We start from the raw sequence: 22237 nt of genomic DNA on the forward strand, positions 1-22237 counted from the left end.
ATTCTCTTAGATCACTTGGAAACAAATGATCTTTAATTCTCTTAGCATACTGCTTTACAATACAGCTTATTTACTTTAACTCTGGCATGCTTTTCCTACTCTATCCCTCATGATCACGATTCTCCTAATCATGTGGGAACGTAGCACGGGATTATAATTATAGTTTTTTAATGGGTTATTTGAGGTTGGTCATGAAGTTTCTTCTAATTATCACTTAATAAATAAGATTAAAATAAACTTAATTAAAAAAAAACACTACAGATGACAACACTGACTGTTCACATGTTTTAAGGACAAGAAAAAAAAGAGAATTCATCACTCATATTGATCTTAATCCCTCTTTCCTTTGAAAATCTATCAATTTCAGTTTCTATACCTGCCCAGCCCTTCTTGTGTCTAGAGGCTATGAACTGTACTTACATACTGGAGGACTCTGGTAAAAGTGTCATAGAAATAGTTTCTTAACATTACACACTGTCAGTGTTGGGGAGTAACTAGTTACATGTAACAGCATTACCTAATTTAATTACAAAATAAATGTAACTGTAATCTGTTACAGTTACCTAATTAAATTACTGTTACATATGAAAATGTTGATGATTACATAGGAGGTTACATCTGAATATGTTCTGTAAAAAGCTTATAGGCTATATGCTGAATAATATTCATTTTGTTGCTTTGCATGTCATTGCCATTTACAGTCAAGGTAATTTAGTAAAGCTGTTTGATGCTATTCTGATGCTATTATGGTTCTCTTGTTTGAATTTGCAGCGCCACAAGTCTGCCAATGAAATCAATCCACATTGCTGCTCAAAGCTAAACAACCTGTCTGAGAACCTACATACATATATTGTTGTTTTTTAAAATGATTTGAAATCAATATATTTGTTCAAATATTGTGTAAATAAATCATGACGTGGGCTTATTTGGAGTACACATGGGCTTAAATAGTGTCACAGTACCAATTAAGCCCATGTCAGACTTTTGAATTTTGTTTCATAAAATATCTTTATTTTATATTCACAAATCTACATGAACTAATGAATACATTTTCAAATGAGAGATACATCTTGCTTTATAACAAATTATATCCCTTATACATCATGTCAGTATCCATGAAAAACACCTGAACTTAGATTTTGGTTGAAAACATTTGCTAGAAAATTAGAAAAGTTATAAAAAAGTAATCAAATGTAATGAGTTACATTACTTTGATAAACTAATTGAAATGGTTGCATTACTTATTGCATTTTAAATAGAGTAACTAGTAATCTTTAAGCTATTACATTTCCAAAGTAACCTTCCCAGCCCTGTGCACTGTATAAGACATTTAAAGTTGTCAGATAAGTGTCAAAAGGACTTTTCTGTCATGGGAGAATATTCCTCTTGGTTACCTCTGGAGGCCAGCACAGGCTAAATGAGTGTAAATTACCGCTATTGCACAAGAAGAAGACACAGGAGCGGGTTGTCCGTGTTGTAAGATGGTAACCTTAGATTTGTGAAACTCTCGCGAGAGCCCCGGTAAGGTCCAGGCGGTCCAGGCATGGTCCAGGCACAAAAAGCGTTTGGTTTGCGTTTGGAAAACTTTGATTGAAACGATAACTCTCGCGATATTTCCCTCATATCTAGGGTTACCGGGTGGACACGACCGGACTGGGTGACGACAACCATGACGGAGGAGTCAGCCGAAAAGGAAGAGCGCAGGAAAAAAATTGCTTTAAATTAAAGTCACAAGTTGTCATGCGTACTTGGTATGATAGGAGGGAAGTGTCTTCATAACAGAGCTGCACTGTTTGTTGTGTGTGTGTGTCCCATATTTTCTCCACTTACTCTTCTTACACTGCTGCTGTGGGCGCATTAAGCTGTAACTAAACAGTAAAGTCAACTTTTTCTGGCGCGACTTTTGTGGAAATGGAGTCTTTTGTAGTTTTGTAGTTCAAATTAGTCAGCAATAGATTAAAAAAAAGAATATGTTAATGTGACTAGAAGGGAAAACACCATGGCAGACAGAAGGACTTTCAATGTTGTGATTTTGGGTGTTGGGTTTCTGTTTATTTTCACCGCCTTCACCACCTGTGGAAACGTTGAAGTAAGTCAACAAACTTTATACTTCACACTTTAAGTTCTTTTTTACACAGCAGCCAAAACCAGCACTGCTTTCTGCAAATCGCTTTTTTTCTCCCTCAAACGCTTATTTTCAGTGAGCATGCAGAGCAGGAGACAGTTCACTGATTTCTTTTTTTTAATGGACCTAACAGATTTCCTGAAACTCTGGAAAACACATTCAAAAAGATGATCCCATGCTGCTCTCATATTTCTAACTTTATCATGTTTCCACCATCACAAATCCCACTAACAGGATTTTAACAATACAAAATATATAGATCATTCTTATGGATTAGTACATTTATATTCATATATTTATAATTCATCCCAAAGAACAAAAACAAACTCAAAGTTGAGTTTTGGGCACACAGGCAGTATATCAAACAAGGCCAATCAGGACTGTATGTCAGGCGCATCTCGTGTTTCTCATTTTCTTCAATGGTCAGTGAAATTATCAAACCGGATGAATGACTGGTGAGCACAATTACGACTCATCCTGTCTAGTCCCTGACCCTGTGCTTCACTGAGATTTCTTCTTCTGCTTCCTTTTTTTTTTACATTTCAGCAAACTGTAGTGAACAGCCTGGAGAATGATACTTTCACTGGAAGTGGATATCACAGGTAGGTCAGACAGGTTCACTCAGCTCAGGATGGATTCACAAGTTTTATTTAAAAAAAAGGATATTCTGTTCATTTTAATGAACACTTGACTTTTAAAGTGTAACTTGGAGAATATAATTGTCTTCTTCCTCTGTCACAGTCTGGGAATCATCTATGGGGTCTTTTCATTCTCAAATTTACTCGCACCAACAGTCGTTGCGGTAATTGGACCCAAAATTACTATGTTTCTGAGTGGCCTACTCTACAGGTAACCATTGTGATGATAATTACACACAAAACGGAGATGACAATGCTGAAACTGAAACACTCATTACTGATCTACTTGTTTTTTGTCTAGTGGTTACATTGCAGTGTTCATTGCCCCCTCAACATGGGCCTTTTACCTGACCTCTGTGCTGATCGGCCTAGGAGCAGCTAGTAAGTTCCTCTTTTATTATTTATTAACTAACCTGCAGCCAGACATTAAACTGCTTTAATTCTTTTCTACAACGTTAATGCTATTAATGGAACTGTTTGCAGCAGCATGCACACTATAAAGGCACTTTCAGAAATCCTTAGAGGGAGGTGAGCAGTCTAAGAATATAGTAATATTGTTGTTGTTGTTGTTACTTATTCTTTAACAACACTGAACATTTTAGTTCAAACTGTGAAAAAAACAAAGCCATTCTCAAGTCAAAGGCCAAACTCCTGTAATTAGAGCAAATTGCAGTAATTAAGGAACACTCTCTTTTGCTTCTTCACACCTTTGTCCTTTTCTCACAACTCTCACTTATGATGCAGCAACTAGAAAATACGGATTAACTGTGTTTTTGATTCAGAATAAGCAAGTTTCTTTTTTTATTTTTTTTAGCTTGGCACATGAATTCCATTTACAGAGCTATGCATATCAACACTGGAGTGTGTTACAGTATATTAATATTAGCCTGAGATACTGTGGCACATAAATACTAGTTACTGTTGAGTTTTTTTTTTTCTTTTGCAGCCTTTTGCAAGCTCAGTTCTTGTATTAAAATTCAAAATAGTGTTTAATCATGCATACAGGGATTATCATGACGTGATGATGCATACAAACAGTATATCCCAAATTAGACCTTAAATGGGTTAGGCGCTGTTACTGCAAATAGTATGCAGCTTGCTTATAGATGTCAGTGAAAATACTGAGAAAGCATCCCTCCACCGAGCAAAAAAATGAAGAAAAATGATTTGGGCTGTTTTTAATGCAGTGTGATGAATTTTTATCATGCCTTCGGGCTACTGTATGGTTAGATGCGTTTCTTACCAACACAGAACAGATAATTTTTCACTTCACAAAGGCAGCAATTAACTGACTGGTTATTTTTTCTCTCCCCCGCTCCCTTACTTCTCTACAGTGCTCTGGACAGCTCAAGGACAGTTTCTGGTGGAAAACTCGGAGGCGTCCACCATCAATAGGAACACAGGGATGTTCTGGGCTCTATTACAGTGCAGGTATGCAGCTACTGATGCAGTGATGTTAGAGTATACTTTGATACCTTTAGCTCCATGCTTTACTTCATTGAAAAGTCTCCTTTAAAAACACACACTGCATTTGAATGATTATAGAATATATAGGTGATTTAACTTTAGTAAAAAATTACATAATAAATTCATTTATTATTTGACATTCAGAAATGTTCATATTAATTTGCCTTATCTAACTCAGGATTGTGATTTAATAGTCTGTGTTGTATTATTCCTTCCCATCATTACATTCAATGCAGTTCATCATGTTTTTTCTGTTTGATGCATCTGCCTCAGTTGATCAAAAGTATAATTACATTGCAGCAGCCAGCAAACCCCCAACCCTTCTGTGTTTTTTGCTTGACAGGATATTACTCAATACTTATTTAAAAAAAAAAAAAATTGTCATAATAAATTGTCATAAGCTGTCAGTGTTACATTAGTTTCTTTGCAAACTCCAAAAACAATAACACCCCCAGCCGCTTGAAGCAGGTGCAGGTGAGTTTTGGCCTTTTTCATCACTCATATTTGGCCCTCTGCTCTTGCACACTGGCTTGGACAACTAATTTGTATTTGTTAAATTATGCAAATTGAATTAGTATAATAATTACATTGGCTGTCATCTGCGCCAAGGCTCACAATAGGGCAATGCTAATCTGACTCCGCAGTGTTGATCCCTGCCACAGTAAACTTATGAATCAGTTCTTCACAGCCTGCAGACACACACACACACACACGCACGCGCAGACACACTCATGTTTGTATAGCTATCTTAGTGAGGACATTTATTGAAATAATGCATTCCCTAGCCCCTAACCCTAACCACTACAACTAAGTGCTTAACCATGAGTCTTATCCTAAACTGAACCGAAACCTAATTCTAACCGTCACCCTAAATCCCAGTCTGAAGCCTCAAAAAGCTCTTTGAAGGCCAAAATGTCCTCACTTTCCTAAAGTGTCCTCATTTCACAGGTGTAAAGCTCAAATTGGTGCTCACAGTTATGGCCATCCAAGTGCACACACACACACACACACACACACACACACACACACACACACACACACACACACATGCATAAACACAGAGAATGCAGTTAGTTATCTTTTATGAATAACCCCCTGTTATTCCTCACTGAGGCTGTGGGACTGACTAATTGCTCATTTACATTTTTTAGTTTAGGTGATATGTAATTAAAGACAGAAATAGATCACGGCATTTTTTACAGGAGTGGACTGTTAACCATGAAAGGCGAATAAACAGCTTGAAAAACTGAAAGAAGCATCCTCAGAGGCAGAAATGCAGATTATTTTAGATTGCATTTATAAAGTAAGCGTCTGATTCAACCCAAAATGAGTCCACTGTCCTTGTCTGACTTTTCAGTGTATCAAACATGATTTCTTAGATGACATCTCAGATAATACTGTGTCTCCAGTGTTTTTTTTTTCTTCTATTATTACACTGATTGTCCTAATGGGAGCACTATAATTAAAGGTCAAAATGTTATACTCTTAAAGGCCCAGAGAGGTTTGATACACGTGAAATTTGCTGTGTACAACAAAATGCTCTGCCAGCATTATAATTAAATGTTTAACAGAAGTGTAAAATCTCAGACACCTCTGCTCTGATTATAAAGAAAGTTATAGGGATGATTTATCTCGTCTGTGATTGGGCTTTGTTCACTGATTTACTCACATATTTTATTCTATAGTGAGCAGTAAATAAAGATTTCAGGCACCACTGACAGGTGTAGTGTTGCATGACACCAATTTGTACATCTATCTAATGTGATGCAGAAGGTAGTGTACATGCATACATGGGCACTACTTTGTGTTTTTGTTTGCTAACATAGGATAACTATATATACATATGTGTGTGTGTGTGTGTGTGTGTCTGTGTGTATGCAGTAGATATGTAATTTCACACAGATAATTTAGTCCCTCAAATAAAATATTGGAGAATAAATATAGTGTAGAGAGAGTGTGACTTGTCAATGAATTGATTAATTGATGCATATAAATTGTGGTAAAAATGTACAAAGAATGTGAACTGAAATGCTAAATCAGTTTAAGGTTAAGATGTCTCGTAAGGGTTTAAAGTCCACATGAAACAGGATTATCCATCAGAGATTTAATTTGTGACTATTTAAATAATCTAATAATAATTTTAAAATGATTAGCGTCTCAAATGTAATGATTTAATGTATTTTTTTTGATATTTAATTTGAATCTCTATATAATGAGTAAGGGGTGATTTTAGACAATGCATATTAATTTAACAGCGTGTCAGTCAGATTTTACAGCTCTCTAATTTTCCATCTGTTTCCTCATGAAAACCTTGTGTCAACAAAAAAAAGTCTTATTTCAGTCAGAAGACAATGCATTTCTAACATTAATTAACATGTTTTATGAGGGAAGGGATGCGTTAAGTTACTTATTTCATTTAGATATCTGAAAGCATGAAAGTAAGTTGAGATTTCCTCCAGCAGCCATGCTATGACCTTTGTGTGTGAAAAATGCCTTTTTAATTATGTCATGATTTTCATTTACTGATTTTATTTACATATTATTTATCTCATTTACAGCATGCTGTTTGGCAATCTTTACATTTATTTTGATTGGAATGGAAGAACAGAAATATCAGGTAGGGTTAATATGCACTGTCATGATTATAATAGCAAAATGTATTATGATGGTGAAAGCAAATTATCAGGAGGATTATACGGGTGATTTGTTATTCAGAATATGCTCGAGCTTAATGTTGATAATATATATTGTGTATTTTAATTAACCGGTTTATTTTAATCTTTCCCTCTCAGACAGCAGCAGGAAAAATATTTTCCTGTTCCTGTTGGTCACCTCCGTACTCGGTACACTCAGCTTCCTGGTGTTGCGAAAGAGCCATGACGAAGAGGAGATGCTCTCTGAAGAGGAAGGGCAATCCCTGCTCTCAACCCGTGTGATGTAAATCAATATCCTTGAGATACTGTAATTACATCGTTTTCACTGTAGTGTCACAAAATCACTCAGAATATACAGTATAAACAGGTCTGAACAACCATTGAAAAAGTGCACTGGGTATGAATCTGAAGTGATGAATAAAAAGTAGACAACATGTACAAGTATTATAGAGTGACCATAAAAAGCAATTGAATTACCTTTCATTCAGCTGACCATGTTAAAGGTATACTATCCAGGATTTTCCTAAAAAAAAAATAATAATAATAATCATCACCCAGTAGAAGTGTGTGGTGGTGTATGTATCTGCAGAGACTCAGCCTCCCTCTATGCTTTATTATTTTCTTATTATTTTGCTGCATTCGGGATGTTTTAGGGTGTCAGCCTTTAGGCAGTGTGTGTGTAGCCTCCAGCCAATAACAGCATGCAGACAACAACAGAGTGTGAGTTCATAGTGACCTGATTACACTACTGTCTCCGTCTCTCTGCTCTGCTTCAGTCTGTTCTCTGTCACTGCGTCATGGATGTTTAAAGAGCTGCAGGTCTGTGTGTCTGTTTGACTCAGGCCAGGGCAAGATGAAGCTCTGCATTCACACAAAATTCAGCAATGTGGCACCTTCCTCAAAGGTTGTGTGGAGGTGTGGGTGTGTTTATCTGTACTTTAGAATTTGAAATAATAAGAACATTTTAATTTATCTGATTAACGGCTTTGTTTTCCGCAGGGCTGCTCGCTCTCCTCATGTACTTTCTAGCTCACTCAACCACCACTGCTTTCTCTCTCTCTCTCTCTCTCTCTCTCTCTCACTTGTTGAGCCAGGAGAGAGGGGCAAACACCAAACGACAAATCCTGCATAGTATACCTTTAAGCTTTAACCAAACAATCCAGAGAATTCTCTTTTTTCACCTTAGATTTCGTGAAGGTGTGAAAGACGATTGTCCACCACAGCTTTGGAGGAGTTTAAACTTCACACTCTCGTCTATCACAAAAAATACCCTTTGGTCCAAATCAAACTGACAGTCAAACCTAAGCATTGCACTTCACATACATGCATAGGGTGCAATCGGGAAGATTTTGGGCAACTGTGATGGGACTTTTTGATTGTGACAGCAGTCTCGGATCTCTCCAGGCACGACCCTACTCATTATTTCAGATGTATTTAAAATTTTATGAGTTAAAAATAATATAAAGCTGCAATCAATCCCACTGTCAGTCAATAAAATCTCAAACATAAGGGTATGTGAAGACCAGAACTACACTATACTGCAGTTAGGTGATCATATAGAACAATGTCGTTAGGCTGCTAATTGTGGACAAAACAGATTCTCTCTGCATGTTATTGACTGCGTCGTGGTAACAGATTGTGTTTTCTGGACACCTGCTAGATGTAGGTATTTGATCCGTGCTTATTGGCAGAGTTTGAGTGTGCACATAATTCCAACAGCATAACAAAGAATTCCTATGGGGAAACAACATTTAGCTTGAAAAAGCATTGTTTGCAGTCTGGTGGGATTTTGAGGAATCTTTTGTAATCTGTAGTTTTAAGTCTCTGAATTTGTAAATAACTTCTCTGTTTTTTTACTTGACAGAAGTTATATCCTTGTTTGTGTGTGCTGTACTGTATGTGCTGTTGATGTGTTTCAGCTTTGTGGGCGTTTTAATCAATGTGTTTTCTTTTGTTTAGGTACAAGCACAGAGCAAACACTGCCATGCAAGATGCCAAGTCTGAGTTCAGTAAGTTTTGCTGTTCGAATTCCAATCATGTATTTGATAAAATACATGATTGGATCCGCTAATTTACTCATTGCATCAACATAAATGTACTGTATTCATTATGTATCCATATAGAATTAATCTACACAGGTCAAAATGCACATACAATGTAAATCAACATTATCTTAAAGGTAGATTTTTTTCATAGTTGATATGAAAGCTTTTGAAAAAATACACTAAAGCACTTGGAGAAATGGGTTATTTTCCTTTCTCAGTTCTTTGGCAAACTGCATGTAAACTCCACATTTCATTGCTCTTAGTCTGAATCTAGCAAAGCAGTCAGGCAATTTTTTGAAAGTAAAAATTGCTTTGTACATCAGAGTACACAGAAACTGCCTGTGCGAGTGTTTATTTCAGATAATATCTCTGTTTGTCTACTGGAAACTGCTGCTGCTGCTGCACTTACACCTGTCTTCAGCGCAGCCCCAAGTTGTTTAGGTGATCAGATTGCTCTTTGTCTTGCACGTAGCTTGTGTGCTTGTAGACTTGTGTACGACTGCCTTAAAGGTATCGGGTTTATCAAAGTAAACGCTGATTTGTGTCAAAAAAAGGGGGCATCAAGGCACATAGTAACAAACCTAGAGGGATTTCTTCTTTTAAAAATCAGAATTTCCCTAACTGGCTGAGTGAAAGTATCTTTTAGATGTTTTTCTGCCTGCATTCAAATTTGGCTTTTTGACTTATTGAGACAGAATATTTTAACATCTTCTACCTGCACTCAACTTTAATTTCTTCAGATGAAAATGGAGCCTTAACGTGTGCATTTTTTATCCGTGCTTAATCCAGATGTAAAGGAAGTGTAATTGTGCCATGAATATAATGTTTATTTATTAGGAATTCAGATCAGTCTATTGTGCCCTCTCCTCTTCAGAGACCATCCTGAAACTTCTAAAGACTAAAACTATAGTTCTCCTGAGTCCCTGCATGGCGTACAGCGGTAAGTGGAATGGAGAATGTAATGTTATGCAGTGAGTATGTTGGCCTCCAGTGATGGCTTGCAGCTACAGTGTACCCTCCTGCTTCACCAGGCCTGGAGCTATCTTTCTACAGTGGAGTGTATGGAACGTGTATTGGAGCCACTACACAGTTTGGAGAAGCAGCTAAAGGCTTGATTGGGATCTCTGGGATTGTGATAGGCATTGGAGAAATAGTTGGTAAGTTTACATCCCTCTTTCAGAACTTGTTCAGTTCATTTACAGTCACTTTTTGATGCATTTTGAGTATTGTGAAAGTTGCTGCATTCATACAGGTGTTCTCTTTCACCAGGTGGAGGCTTTTTTGGATTGTTGTGTAAGAACAATCGCTTTAGGCGTACCTCAGTGGTGTTTCTGGGAATGGTTGTCCATTTCATTGCTTTCTATTTGATCTTCCTTAACATCCCCAACGATGCCCCTGTGGTCTCTACAACCACCACGCAAAAGAACCCGTTTCTAACTCCAAGGTAACTTCTCCAATAATTGGTCAGTGAACATTAGGAAAGGCGATGAACTTGTATTTTAATAACTTTTTTTTTCTTCCTCAGTGTATCCATTGCCCTGCTGTGTAGTTTCCTGCTCGGACTTGGGGACAGCTGTTTCAACACACAGCTCTACAGCATATTAGGCTGTATTTATGCAGAACACAGCACGCCTGCTTTTGCCATCTTCAAATTCATCCAGGTAATCCTGAGTTGCCAATTCTCAGACAGAGCCGAGCAAAGCTGGGTTAAAATGTTGTCTTGTCAAGTGTGAAATAAATTCACCTGGAGCCCTATTAAAATAAAAACAACAAGGCCCACAGACACCTCTAAATCCCCCCTTATTTTCCTCTATCCCCTGTGGTGCAAACCTTTTCTGTTTCAAGAAATAAACCCTATAAATTATGGCATTTTCTTAACATATTTTATAGATGTTAAAATGTGAACATAACAGCCACTTTAGATGTAGAGTATAAGAACAAAATATATGAAATAACATTTACATAATATATGTTGCTACATGTTACTTTATGAGATCTGTCGTGAATATGTGTGCACAGAGATGGAATTAAGTAGTAAAGATTGTATGAAATTGTAAGACAACATGAAATTCTGTACATTTTTAGTAATATCGTATTCATGTTGAATTAAAGGTAAGTCTCACTTAGCTCTTTGTACTATGAGTTTCAGTGGTGTTAATGTGTCCTTAGCGACAGTAAATGTGTCATCGGGATCTGTTTGGCTTTGACTTTGAGTGTTACTTGCTACAGTCGAGGGGTCACTGCTGGGCATCTTAGCTGCCCAGTGATGCGAGAGTAACTTCATCTTTTAAACAACTTTTATCTCTTGTCAGTCTGTTTTTGCAGCAGTGGCGTTCTTCTACAGTGGTTACCTCCTGCTGATGTGGCAGCTCCTACTGATGGTCGTCCTGGGCTTCACTGGGACACTCTGCTTCTTCGTGGTGGAGAGGATGCAGAACTTCTCTGTGGATTTGCCGGACTATTAGAACCAATGTTTCTCTGTCAGTTTTGTGGGACGGACACCTTCTGGGAGTAACCGAAGCCCTCATAAAAGGAATCCTGCAGCTTTTGTTTCATGAGGGGTGATTTTAAATTCTCTTTACATAGTAATGCACTGAAAGTCATACACATTTCAATAACATTTACAATCAGAATGGTTTGAATTGATACTATTGAAATCAAGTTGCCTGGCTAAAATGATTCAATAGTATCACATGGTTACAGTATCAGCATCAAAGCTTGAATTGTACCTTGCACTTTTTTATTATTTTGTTACCGGAAATTACACAGAGACCATAGTTAATCATTAACATCATCTTTCACTGCACTCCTGCATTATTGTTTTTACTGTGGAACTGTAAAAATAACCACTCACCTTATCTCATACTTATCTGCATTGCTTCCAGCTCAGGTTTGTTGAAAATATTTTATATATCTAAAACTTTAAGTTGTATCACTTCAAAGCTGTTCATAGTTTGTCAGAAAGACCAACTGTTTGATTTAATGTAATGAGAGAATATAATGGAGAATATCTCCAGTCTTTTTTCCCCCAGGTGGATCTTTACTAAATAACGCTTGACAATCGTTGTTATTAACTTTATGTATATTTTGCATATTATTGTAATGTCAGTGTTTACATCTTTGATAAAGTTTTATGCATTTTAATTGTTCTAGTAAGTAGAAATATCTACTGTCTTATATGCACTCTTCAATACACATGTAGTTCAGATGGTATTTGTACATTTCAGGATGCTGTAAGTATGGAAATATTACCATTTAAAAATGATTGAATAAATCCATCATTAGATAAATATTCATCTTGAGGAGAACTATTTGTTAAGTACATGTAAATTAGACAAATTGAGAACGACTGGCTGATTCAACCACCGATTTTGACCCATTATTGAATTTTAAGTTCCTCGAATGAACAGAATGATCTTTGCTTAAAGTCTACCTCCAGTTAATATGATCTTTTTCCTCTTGTTCCTTTAGTTGGATGTTTGAGCTCCAGTGCTCAGAGTTTGACACTTGAAGGCTGTTTTTGTATCTCCCTGCTGAAAGTGGAAAGTTTCTCTATGTTCCTCTTTAATCAGAGTTTAAATTTAAATACTTTAAAAGGTGTGGCATACATAGACTACGGCCTTGTTTCAAGAAGCAGGTTTACGGAATAATCTGGTTAAACTTACTGATTAAAACCTTGAAAAGATCTTTTTATCATTAAGTGTTCCATATCTGAAGTTATGCTGTGTATTACTCCTTGTAACTTAACCAATGTACATCCAGTATTTCCTTTTTTGTATCACAAAACAAGATAAATCTCCTGGTTTTATCCACAATTTGCCAAAGAGCCATGAGGCTATTAATCAAAAGCGGAGCAGGAGACGAGGGTCTCGGTGGAAGAGAGAGGGTTATAGACCCAGAGGTCCCACATTACTTCACTGGTAATTGAGTATTGATTACTTTATAATGAGAGTAAGCAGTTTTGTGTGATCTTAAGTCAATCGTGCCACTTACTTGACAGCAGAGCACTGATGGTCTAAGTGAAGTATACAGCATTTACTCACAGAATTGAATTCTGGCAGGGTTCATATTACTAGTTTAGAGAGATAACCTTGTAAGGTAAGTAATGGGATAAGTCTATTACCTGAGCACGGCTTGCTTAATGCATCAGCAATTAGTCCATGCCATTTCTCAATTGGAATTCTTAACATGTAATTAAAAGAAAACCCAACTTTTTCATAACAATGAGGCTTTTTCCATCTGCAGGACTGCCACAGAGGTTGTAAGGAGAAGCAAATATCAACTACTCATTTAATCAATGCGTTTATCACATTAAGAAGCACTTAGAGACAACAGTCATTTATATCTCAGTCAAAATGAAATCCTTTAAACCTCTTTTTTTTTTTACAGCAAATTACTTGTTTCAGCCACTTTCTTGTGTTTTAAATTGTTACTACATTGTTCTGTTAAAATTCTTCACTCATCTTTTATAAAGTGAGTGGAAAAAGAGAAAATAAAATAAAAAACTCCAGCCCCAGTTTAATGGCCTTCTCTGGAGCTGTTTTATTAAAAAAAGAATCCCACATAACTCCTCTGCTCCTCGTTAGAAGTTGTGTGCCTTTTTGCAGCCTCTGATTTCCCAAAACACAACTTCAGCTCGCTGCAAGTTTAACCTGAAAAGCAGCTCAGATGTATACATCAGACCTGATCTATTTCATTTTGTCACACCCTTGTATATTTCATGGCTCTAATTAGCAGGCTTGATTGAAATGAACGTACAGGATACAGAGGTCTGAAATCTGAAATGAAGTGCTGCTGTCTTTGTAGTCAGGCGCTGCGTTCTGTTTTTTTCTGTTCTAGACAAGAGTTTCAGTGTCAGGGTACTTAACCAATCAGACAATTTTAATTTCAAACTCTGTCTGTGCTCAGGGAATTAATTCATTTAATTAATTCATTCTCATCTGTGACCTGCATGATTGCCTCAGACTGTCAGTTTAACCAGAGAGTTGTGTTTATAACCATATTTCTGTACCTGTAGCTGACTCGCTTATTAAATTTGAAGACTTGCCTCATTTCCATGAATTATGGAAATCACACATCTGAGGATATTTGTGGGAATAAGGTTGAGAACACAATTAAAGAAGCCAATTAGAAAAAGAAAAACATATCCTATCAAATTAGATGACTAACAACCCTCCACAAATTATATGCAGGATGAAATGAACACAAACAGTTTTAACTGCTCATTTGTTTGTTTTTTTTTTCCTGCTGGTAGCTTTACGCACAATAGAAGTTGTTGCAATCATCAGAAGCACAATTAAACTAATCATTCAGCAGTGTGTGTTCATTGTTTATGGATTAAAGGTTTGTGTGATCAGCGGTTGTCCTAACATTTATGCGAATCAGCCTTGCATTAGTCAAGAACTCCGAAGGAGAGTGGTGATTGATTTCTCTCTGCAGCAGCAGCAGAAAACAAGCAGAAGTCAAATATTATTCGGCCAAAATTGTATTTTTTAATTATGAATCTGCAATCATGACCACCAGAAGCTGACAGAGAAGCTGAGTTCTAAGGATCGGACATAATGCCAGTGTTGGACAGGGATGAACAGCACGTCTCCAGGCTGTAGCACGCATTCGAGAAACGGAGCCTTTGCAAACTCTGGGAATTGCACCGTATCTGGATTTTCCACCTCCACCTGCATAGAAGGAGTCAGAAATTGGAAATACTGCATATATTTGCACTCGACAACATACACTATCTATATGGACAGTCAATCCCACCTGACTGGTATTGTGAAGGAGCTTTGATTGATGAGGGTAAAGCTTTTCTGTGTCCTCTGGGGAATATAGACGAATGTATTTGCTTCCCACTACCTGACGTAACACATAAGAAAATCCCGTGGGGTGAACAAACAGCGATCACATGACAGACCTTTGACATTAACTGGATTCATAAAACACTCTTATTATTGTTACCTGCGCCAGGAAGTTCTGTTGAGGGTCCTGGTGGAGAGGAGACACTGTGCCTCTGGGCCCAAACCACGCATTCACAGTGATATCATCTTCATCTCCTTCACCAAGACAGCAATAATCAGGGAGGCGGATGTCTTCCTTCAGCTCTGGTATCTAAAGCAAAATCAAAATTTAAAAAAAATAAAAGGTATCAAGTATTTAATACTAAATTCACTGTCTTTTGGGTCCCCAAGGATGAACTACTGTTAACAAAACAACCATCATAGCAAAATGTTATTTCATCTCAAAACATTATTAGTTATGTAATTAATGTCATCTAAAAAAACCAACAGATTCATATTATTACTTTAGGAAGTTAATTTGCATATTGTGTAAAAGGAAAATATATACTTTAATACAAATTGCAGCTTTTATATCCAACCCACATGAGGAAATCTGCTGCGTCTGTTTCTGTCGCCTTCAAAATGAATGACAGAGTACCCCCCCCCCCCACCACCACCACCACCGATACTGTGTGACACTTTAAATTAGAACCCATGACAAACATGAACTCAATAAATTGTTCCATCTATTAAAACTGCATAGGCGAAATTGGGTGTCTTTGACTGGGGTCCCCCAGGACATTAATACAATGGTATTTTTATAAAGCAACAAATTGAAACAGAAACAGAAAATGATAAGAAGTCATTCAGAACAAAATGATGAACATTAGGAAACACTGGAATGATAGAATAAAGCACCTGTGGGGTCTGCGGGTACCCCAGTCAGTACTATTAAGGTTAAATTACTCTTATTGGCTATTTACTTGTAAAGCTTTTAGTACATAGTAACTTAGGGCGCGGGGGGGGGGGGGGGGGGGGGCTCACCCTGCCCTCGCTGAACCAAACAGAGCAGAGGAGAGTAGTGTGACCATAAATGACAGCAAAACACAGCAGAAACTCACACTGAGCTGCTGCACACACAATGGAGCAGAGGAGAGACAGTCAACCAATTTAAAAGTTTATGAAGAGGATATGAGGCCATGAAGTGGATATCTTCCATAGTTTTTTCCCATCTTTTTAGTAAAAAGTCATATGTGTCAACAGGCAGTGTTTTACGGTTCAGCTGCAGTGGAAGTATAGTAACAAAAAGAGGAAATTTGGCACTAAAAAGACTAACTTTGAAAAATATTGACTTGATATGACTAATTTAGCTGGCTACTTGTTAGCTACTAATACATTTTTTATAACATTTCTGCACAGAATGAAGGATTTTCTCCCCCATCAGTTCCATAGAAAGTGCATTATGAAGCAATCCCTAATTGGCCAGTATGAACAGGAGGAATGATTACAGAAAGATAAGTCTGTGTCAATGTCCATTCAGACACCTGACTATTGCTTTAAGACTCTCAGCGAAAAGAGTGACGTAACATGAAACCGAAACAAACTATAGAAGACAACCTGTGACAAGGTCTGTGTGAACTGAATGTACAATATACAATATATTCATTTAGCATATTCTATGCGGTTCATTTCACACCTTTCAAAAGGTTAGATGAGAGCGCAACCTAACACAGTAAGACTTTGAAAAAGAATCTGGAGCCTTTGACTCCAAACAGCTGGCCATAGAAAATGAGGCACTGGGAATACAGGTGGAGGTGCTGAAGGCTCACCTCCCAAGTGCAGAACAACACATTGTGTGTCAGGAGGAAAAGGCTATTGAGCTCTCCACCAGGCTGGAGACAGAGGAAAGAAAATAAGTCTCTGTGGAAACAGGCGGATCATTTAACCAGCAAGCTCCAAAATGAGAGGGCAGAAACTCACTGATGAGCTTCAGAAAGACAGAGCCACCCATCAGGAAAAACTTGAGGCAGAGTTGAAGTCTCATGCTGAAAGGGAGAGCGAGGACCAAGAGCTGATCGATAAGCTGAAGGCTGAGCCGGGGGCCCTCCATGAAATGATGGAGCAGCAGGTAAAGGACTTGAAAATAAGACTCGAGGAACAGACCTCCACCAACCTTGAGCTTGCCACTCAGCTCCAGGCTGAAAAAAGGCAAGCCAGGCCCTCCAGGCAGAAACCATCAAACTCAAATAAGAGCTGAAGGAACAGGAGGACGAGACCCTCGTTGCTTTACAGGCTGTCAAACTATTGGTAGAGGCAGAAATCTCTTAGGAGAAGGTTCCCCAGAAAAAAAAGGAGCTCAGTGTGGAAAAGGATATACAAAAAAAAACAGACACATGTAGAAATAAGCTGATTAAGGCCTAATCCACACACATACATCCACACAAAATTGAAATGAAAAGAGTTTTTTATGCGTTCTGGCCTTTGTCCACACGCTAAACGCGTTTTAGGAAACAGACCTTTAGGAAAACTCCTTCCAGGGTAAGAGAGGAAAAACCCCCGTGTTCAAAAATATCCGTGGACGTGCCGTCTAGGCCTGAAGCTGATTCTTGAAGAATGAGGATGCAATGTACAAAAATCTGGATGTGTGATGATCCGCATTTGGCCTCATTCTAATCTATCAAACGGCCCAAAATACCCCACGCCAGCTTTTAGCTTGACAAGGTGCCCTTTTTGTAAAGTTCAATTCAGACAATGCATCGACTGCCACGGGAAAATTAGGACTAAAAAGTCAATAATGTTCAAAGTAATGCAGTGGGAGGATAACAGCTAGGAAAAAAAGAGGTATTCATTTCTTTATAGTCTGGAAAACATCAGCAGAATAATCAATTAGTGAAATTAGTAAAAATTAATCAAATTAATAGATTATTATTTCTATAATAATTAAGTCATTTGAAGGGTGAAATCCTCAACAGTAACAAGAACAACAAATAACCCCCTACTCTTACATAGCAACCTGAAAATATACAAATAGAGATAACCTTCTGAAGCATACCTGATCAAAAAGCTGGTGCTGAGCGAGATAACCCACACCTTTCTCTCCATCCTTTGAGATTTTCATCTGCAGAGAAAAATAAATTAAAATTTTGTGTCAGAGATCACACAAACATGTTTTATCTTTATATGTACGTGCTAAAAATGCAATAAACGACTCGATAGAGGTGCACTTACTTTATTTAAAATGTATCGATCAATGAATTCATTGACTGTCAGAAGGGTTTGTGACCATTCCTCGTCCGTGTACCTGGATCCCACTTCGACAGGGACAGTCCGGCAACCAGCGACAGACCTCAAGTATTCTATGCTTTGCAGGAGTGAGAAAATACATGACTTAAACATTATTGTAATGCCAACTCACACACACACACACACACACACACAAACCTGTTCATTCTAGATTCTAGCAATGCTAAAAAAAAATGTCATGTGTGCACTTTTGGATGTCCTCCTCCACTGTCAGATACCAGGAGCCGTATGTCAGATGTCAGAGTAAATAGTCAGCTGTCAAGAGTCGGCAGTGAGAGGGAGGACAGTGAGGGATATTCTTAAATGTAGAGGCAGTTATATCAGACTCTGGTGTCAGACTTCAGTGATGAGAAAACCAACCTGAACTCAGTTTACACCACTTAAGACTGAAACATGCATTATATGTCATAGTGCCTGGTATCATACACATGTAAACTGTATGTTGCATCAGGTGGTTGCTTCAGTACCAGAATCATGCAGGCTTTCTGTCCTCTCAGCTAGAGAAGTGCACTCAGCTGGCGTCACAAGTGAATACAATGCCTAGACTGAACACTAGTGTTTCATGTTTAGTGTTCCCAGACTAGTGCAGTATATGCTTATAACTTATATTCTGCCTATAGACTGAATCTACTACTACTATCTCAATGAAACTGAATGACTTCATACGATTTTAGTGCACTACGGTCACAACATAATAATGAAAATGGTAACCAGATTCACATAAGTATGAAAATCTGCCAGGATGAGGTTTATTTGACGACGATAACAAGTCATAGCAGTCTTTAATTGGGTAGTAATACAAACAAACCTCCAGGGGTGTTCGTTGAGGGCAGGCCAGTGATCGATGATCCCTTCTAAAATAACTGGTTTGAGGGGGAGTAGGTAGTTTGTCCTGAAGCTCTCCAGTGAAGGACATTTTATTCTGGGAACTGCAAACTCTTCTTTGATCACAGGAACATGTGGGCACTCAATCTTTATTCTCTGTTAATGATGCAAAAAAAAAAAAAAAAGTCAATTATTTATTCTGATTTTTCAATTCCAAAGAGCTTTTTTTTTTGTTTTTACAGGAAAATAACACGAATAAGAAATAACATATTTTGATCATATTTCTTTAGTGTGGATTCTTAAGGAGTTTTAATGTGATCAGGACTGTATTTAAGTTGAAAAGAAAAACCCTGAAACATCCTGCTAACGTTACTCTAACCTCATCTCACTTTCAATGGCATCTAAACAAAGTGTTCTGACATCTCAGTATTTGTTGCATTTAATCTTCCATGATGTCTGGTAAAATGAAAAAAGATGAAGGACAACAAGGGAAATCTTCTGAAAGGCTTCTTCTGATGTGTCCTTGTCTCTTTTTTTTTTCTTTTGCAAACTTTGCATCATAAAGAATCAAAAGGAGAAAAAAAAAATCAAGAACATTTTGTTAATTGCTCCACTGGAATTACAGGAAAAAGTGCCTTTCTTTGATGTTGTCTGAGCACAACTTTGATGTTACTTTAACTTGCACTTGAGAGTCACTTAAATGAAACCAGCAATGAAAATCTACAGTTATAATTTTTGTAGCTTGACAATAAAAGTGCTTTAAAAAATTACTTTTAAACCTCAGAAATCCAAGGAAAAGACCACTGACCTTGATGTTTGTGTGTTCACTTTCATCTTCCTCTTTTGGGGGTTTCCTAACTTCCCCCTGCAAAATCTGGACCAGAACCTGAAGTATGTTATCCATGACGGCCGCACCCATGAGTAACCCCATGTCACAAGTCCTGATGGCCTGCACAATTTTGTCCTCTGACGAATCTTCACGACACAGAGCGGCCACTTTGAACAAGCAGCCATAAGAATAAACACGTCTCCAATCTTTGTCCACGTCCCGCCACGTTCCTGTGTTCAGTTTCTCCCATGAAATGTCCAAAATGATCTGAGCGTTGAGCATATGACTGGAGGATGTAGCGTCGCCACTGTACAGCTGCTGCCTGGAACGTTTCAGCATGTCCACCACACTTGACTCCACTTTGTCACTGAACTGCAGCGGGAACTGCTCCTCATTAGGAGGCAGAACAGTGGAGATTTTTGACCACAGCATGGCCATCGATGAGAGGGTCCTTTATTTCTGCTGTGGAACAGACACTGAAGGTGAGGTGAGGAGACACATGCCCAAACTGAAGGCAAAATAAAGAAACATTAAATTAAGAAGTTAAATGTACATGCACACTGTTTGTAGACTGCCTGACTTTAACAACTCACTTTGATTTTCAGAGACAAAAGCTGCAATTCAATAATAAAACTGGTCGCCATAGTACTAGGGTATTTAAAAATGTAATAAGTAAAGAATATTTTTCAATTACATAATCAAAGAAATGTGACTTACTACATTATATTACTTTTTGATTACTTGTAGCCATATTTTTCATGGATACTGGTGTGATCTATGAGTGAGATCATTTTCTATAAAGCAAAATTTACTACAGTCCAGTGACTAATTCATTATTAGGTATTAATTCAGTAATATGTTAAATATTAAAGAATGAGGGAAAAAATCATCGAACTGTAATTTAACTACACATTTTTTCTCAGTAACGGATTACAGTTACATTTATTTTATAATTAAATTACGTAATGCTATTACATGTAACTAGTTACTCCCCAACACTGCACAGTAGGCCTACCCCCAGCCCCACCACCCACCCCACATATATAGGACACTTTTTCCATCACTGACTGCCTCACTACTGCAGTAAAAACACAATATTTTCAAATTGGCAACCAAAAAAAAAGTAAATGAGCCACAACTGCCAGTGTGACACATTCTGCGACATGGTATGTGGACTCCATGCTTGAATGTTATGTGTTACTGAGGCGATGCCAAACTCATTATATCCTCTGCAATCAAACAAGCAGAAAGGTTTGGGATGACAAACTAAACAGAAGCTCCAATTATTTAGGATGTTTGGGGAATCAAGGCTTTGCTGTCACCTTTTATGAAGGTGAGTCATTAAAAGAGAGTTGGGCGGTGTGATCTTTCTCTCAAAGTGCACCTCATCAGTTTTTAATTACAAGTAGTGGGAGGACGAGTTTGATTTCTTTTTTTTGAAAGCCTAATAAATTGTGCCAGAAATGACCATGAAGTTTTCTCTGTGCTCAATACAAGCACAGAAACAGCTTCACTGACTTGACCTGACATCAGCTTTGTTGGTGCAAGGCTGAATTATAATAACTTTAAAATTCTGAATAAAATACGATATGAAATGGCCAACTTAGAATTGCAAATACCTGCTACTTTCATTACAACTCACAGAAAATAAATGATTCCTGCTCAACAAAACACCCAAAACAGTGAGAAACACTTTGAATAACATGATATTCAGTGAAAACAACCTTTTAAGTTCTCAAAATGTGCAAAATAAAAGTAACAAATATAAGTTCAAGGCTAATGTGACCGACATGGAAATCGACACATTTAAACACAGCTAGATACAGCTGAATGTAATACTTTAAATGCTATATTTACCTTTAATTATGACATTAAATCCGCCTATCCAATATTATCTGACTGTGCAGTAAAATAAACCACTCTGCTGCAGCCACTCTGCTGCCGGTGTGCCAACAAAAACACGCCGGGTGGGAACTAAGACATCGAAAAAACATTAGTTCCGTGTTGTGTTTAACGTTTCCAAAATTTCCCAAAAATAGCCTCCCACATGATTTAAAAAATACATGAGCTCGTTCTCATTCACAATTTAAAGCCCCCCTCCACTCAAAAATATGTTTTTCTTCTTGTTCTTCCTGTTGGATGTTTGAGTTTCACTGTGCAGAATGATGTAGACTGAGTTTGACATTGAAAGGCTGTTTTCACATCCGTCTGCTGAAAGTGGAAAGTTTCTCTGTTTCTTGAAAAATCTGATTTTAAAGGATTGGGGGCTAAAAGCTCGACTTGTGTCATTGCAACTAGTTTGGAAGACAGTCCTGGTTACATTTTTTTAACTTGAAGCCCCCACTGTGCACTGAAAATGGACTTCTCAGTGAAGTAGGAGAAATCTTGTGCCCTGTAGTTAAACTTTAGAAATGAAATAAACTTACATATTCATACAATCTGTATTTTGGTGAAGGAGTAAATGCCATTTTAGGGATTTTAAAGTTGTAACCCTATTTTTGGGGGGCATAAATTCCATATTTAATACACATTATTGTATTTTTATGTCTTAATACATGTGTGGAGGGGATCTTTAAG

At 37.5% G+C, this 22237-nt stretch overlaps 2 protein-coding genes across 4 annotated transcripts; one reads left to right on the forward strand and one right to left on the reverse strand.

Annotated features, from left to right (window-relative positions):
• Positions 1-1691: 1691 nt before the first annotated feature.
• On the forward strand, positions 1692-11950 carry LOC128379591 (UNC93-like protein MFSD11). The gene is made up of 13 exons (XM_053339275.1): positions 1692-2089; positions 2672-2727; positions 2867-2974; positions 3065-3144; positions 4098-4194; positions 6789-6847; positions 7023-7167; positions 8844-8893; positions 9804-9869; positions 9961-10086; positions 10199-10373; positions 10455-10590; positions 11242-11950. Exons 1-13 carry the CDS (start codon positions 2000-2002, stop codon positions 11392-11394), a joined length of 1341 nt encoding a protein of 446 aa, XP_053195250.1. The 5' UTR covers positions 1692-1999; the 3' UTR covers positions 11395-11950.
• A 2462-nt stretch (positions 11951-14412) lies between these two features.
• On the reverse strand, positions 14413-21596 carry kdm8 (lysine (K)-specific demethylase 8). 3 transcript variants are annotated; one of them, XM_053339277.1, is made up of 8 exons: positions 21518-21596; positions 19640-20122; positions 18815-18987; positions 17932-18064; positions 17756-17821; positions 14885-15034; positions 14690-14782; positions 14413-14604 (listed from the first exon to the last, which is right to left on the reverse strand). In XM_053339277.1, the coding sequence occupies exons 2-8, from the start codon at positions 20096-20098 to the stop codon at positions 14440-14442; spliced, it is 1239 nt and encodes a 412-aa protein (XP_053195252.1). In that variant the 5' UTR covers positions 20099-20122; positions 21518-21596; the 3' UTR covers positions 14413-14439. The 3 variants fall into 3 exon arrangements, with proteins under 3 accessions (XP_053195252.1, XP_053195253.1, XP_053195251.1); XM_053339278.1 differs by having other exon boundaries at positions 19640-20119; positions 21518-21580; XM_053339276.1 differs by lacking the exon at positions 21518-21596 and having other exon boundaries at positions 19640-20258.
• Between the last annotated feature and the right edge of the window lie 641 nt (positions 21597-22237).

The sequence above is a fragment of the Scomber japonicus genome, chromosome 18 (genome assembly GCF_027409825.1).
Source record: "Scomber japonicus isolate fScoJap1 chromosome 18, fScoJap1.pri, whole genome shotgun sequence".
NCBI classification, from domain to species: Eukaryota; Metazoa; Chordata; class Actinopteri; order Scombriformes; family Scombridae; genus Scomber; species Scomber japonicus.

What these genes read in the sequence shown, in the direction of transcription:
- LOC128379591 (XM_053339275.1), top strand. Translation starts at nt 2,000, where the DNA reads ATGGCAGACAGAAGGACTTTCAATGTTGTGATTTTGGGTGTTGGGTTT. An exon ending in CTGCTCTCAACCCGTGTGAT is followed by an intron (nt 7,168 to 8,843) that starts GTAAATCAATAT and finishes TCTTTTGTTTAG; the next exon opens with GTACAAGCACAGAGCAAACA. An exon ending in AGGCATTGGAGAAATAGTTG is followed by an intron (nt 10,087 to 10,198) that starts GTAAGTTTACAT and finishes CTCTTTCACCAG; the next exon opens with GTGGAGGCTTTTTTGGATTG.
- kdm8 (XM_053339277.1), bottom strand. Translation starts at nt 20,098, where the DNA reads ATGGCCATGCTGTGGTCAAAAATCTCCACTGTTCTGCCTCCTAATGAG. An exon ending in CTCAACGAACACCCCTGGAG is followed by an intron (nt 18,065 to 18,814) that starts GTTTGTTTGTAT and finishes ACTCCTGCAAAG; the next exon opens with CATAGAATACTTGAGGTCTG. An exon ending in AGCACCAGCTTTTTGATCAG is followed by an intron (nt 15,035 to 17,755) that starts GTATGCTTCAGA and finishes ATTTTGCTTTAG; the next exon opens with ATACCAGAGCTGAAGGAAGA.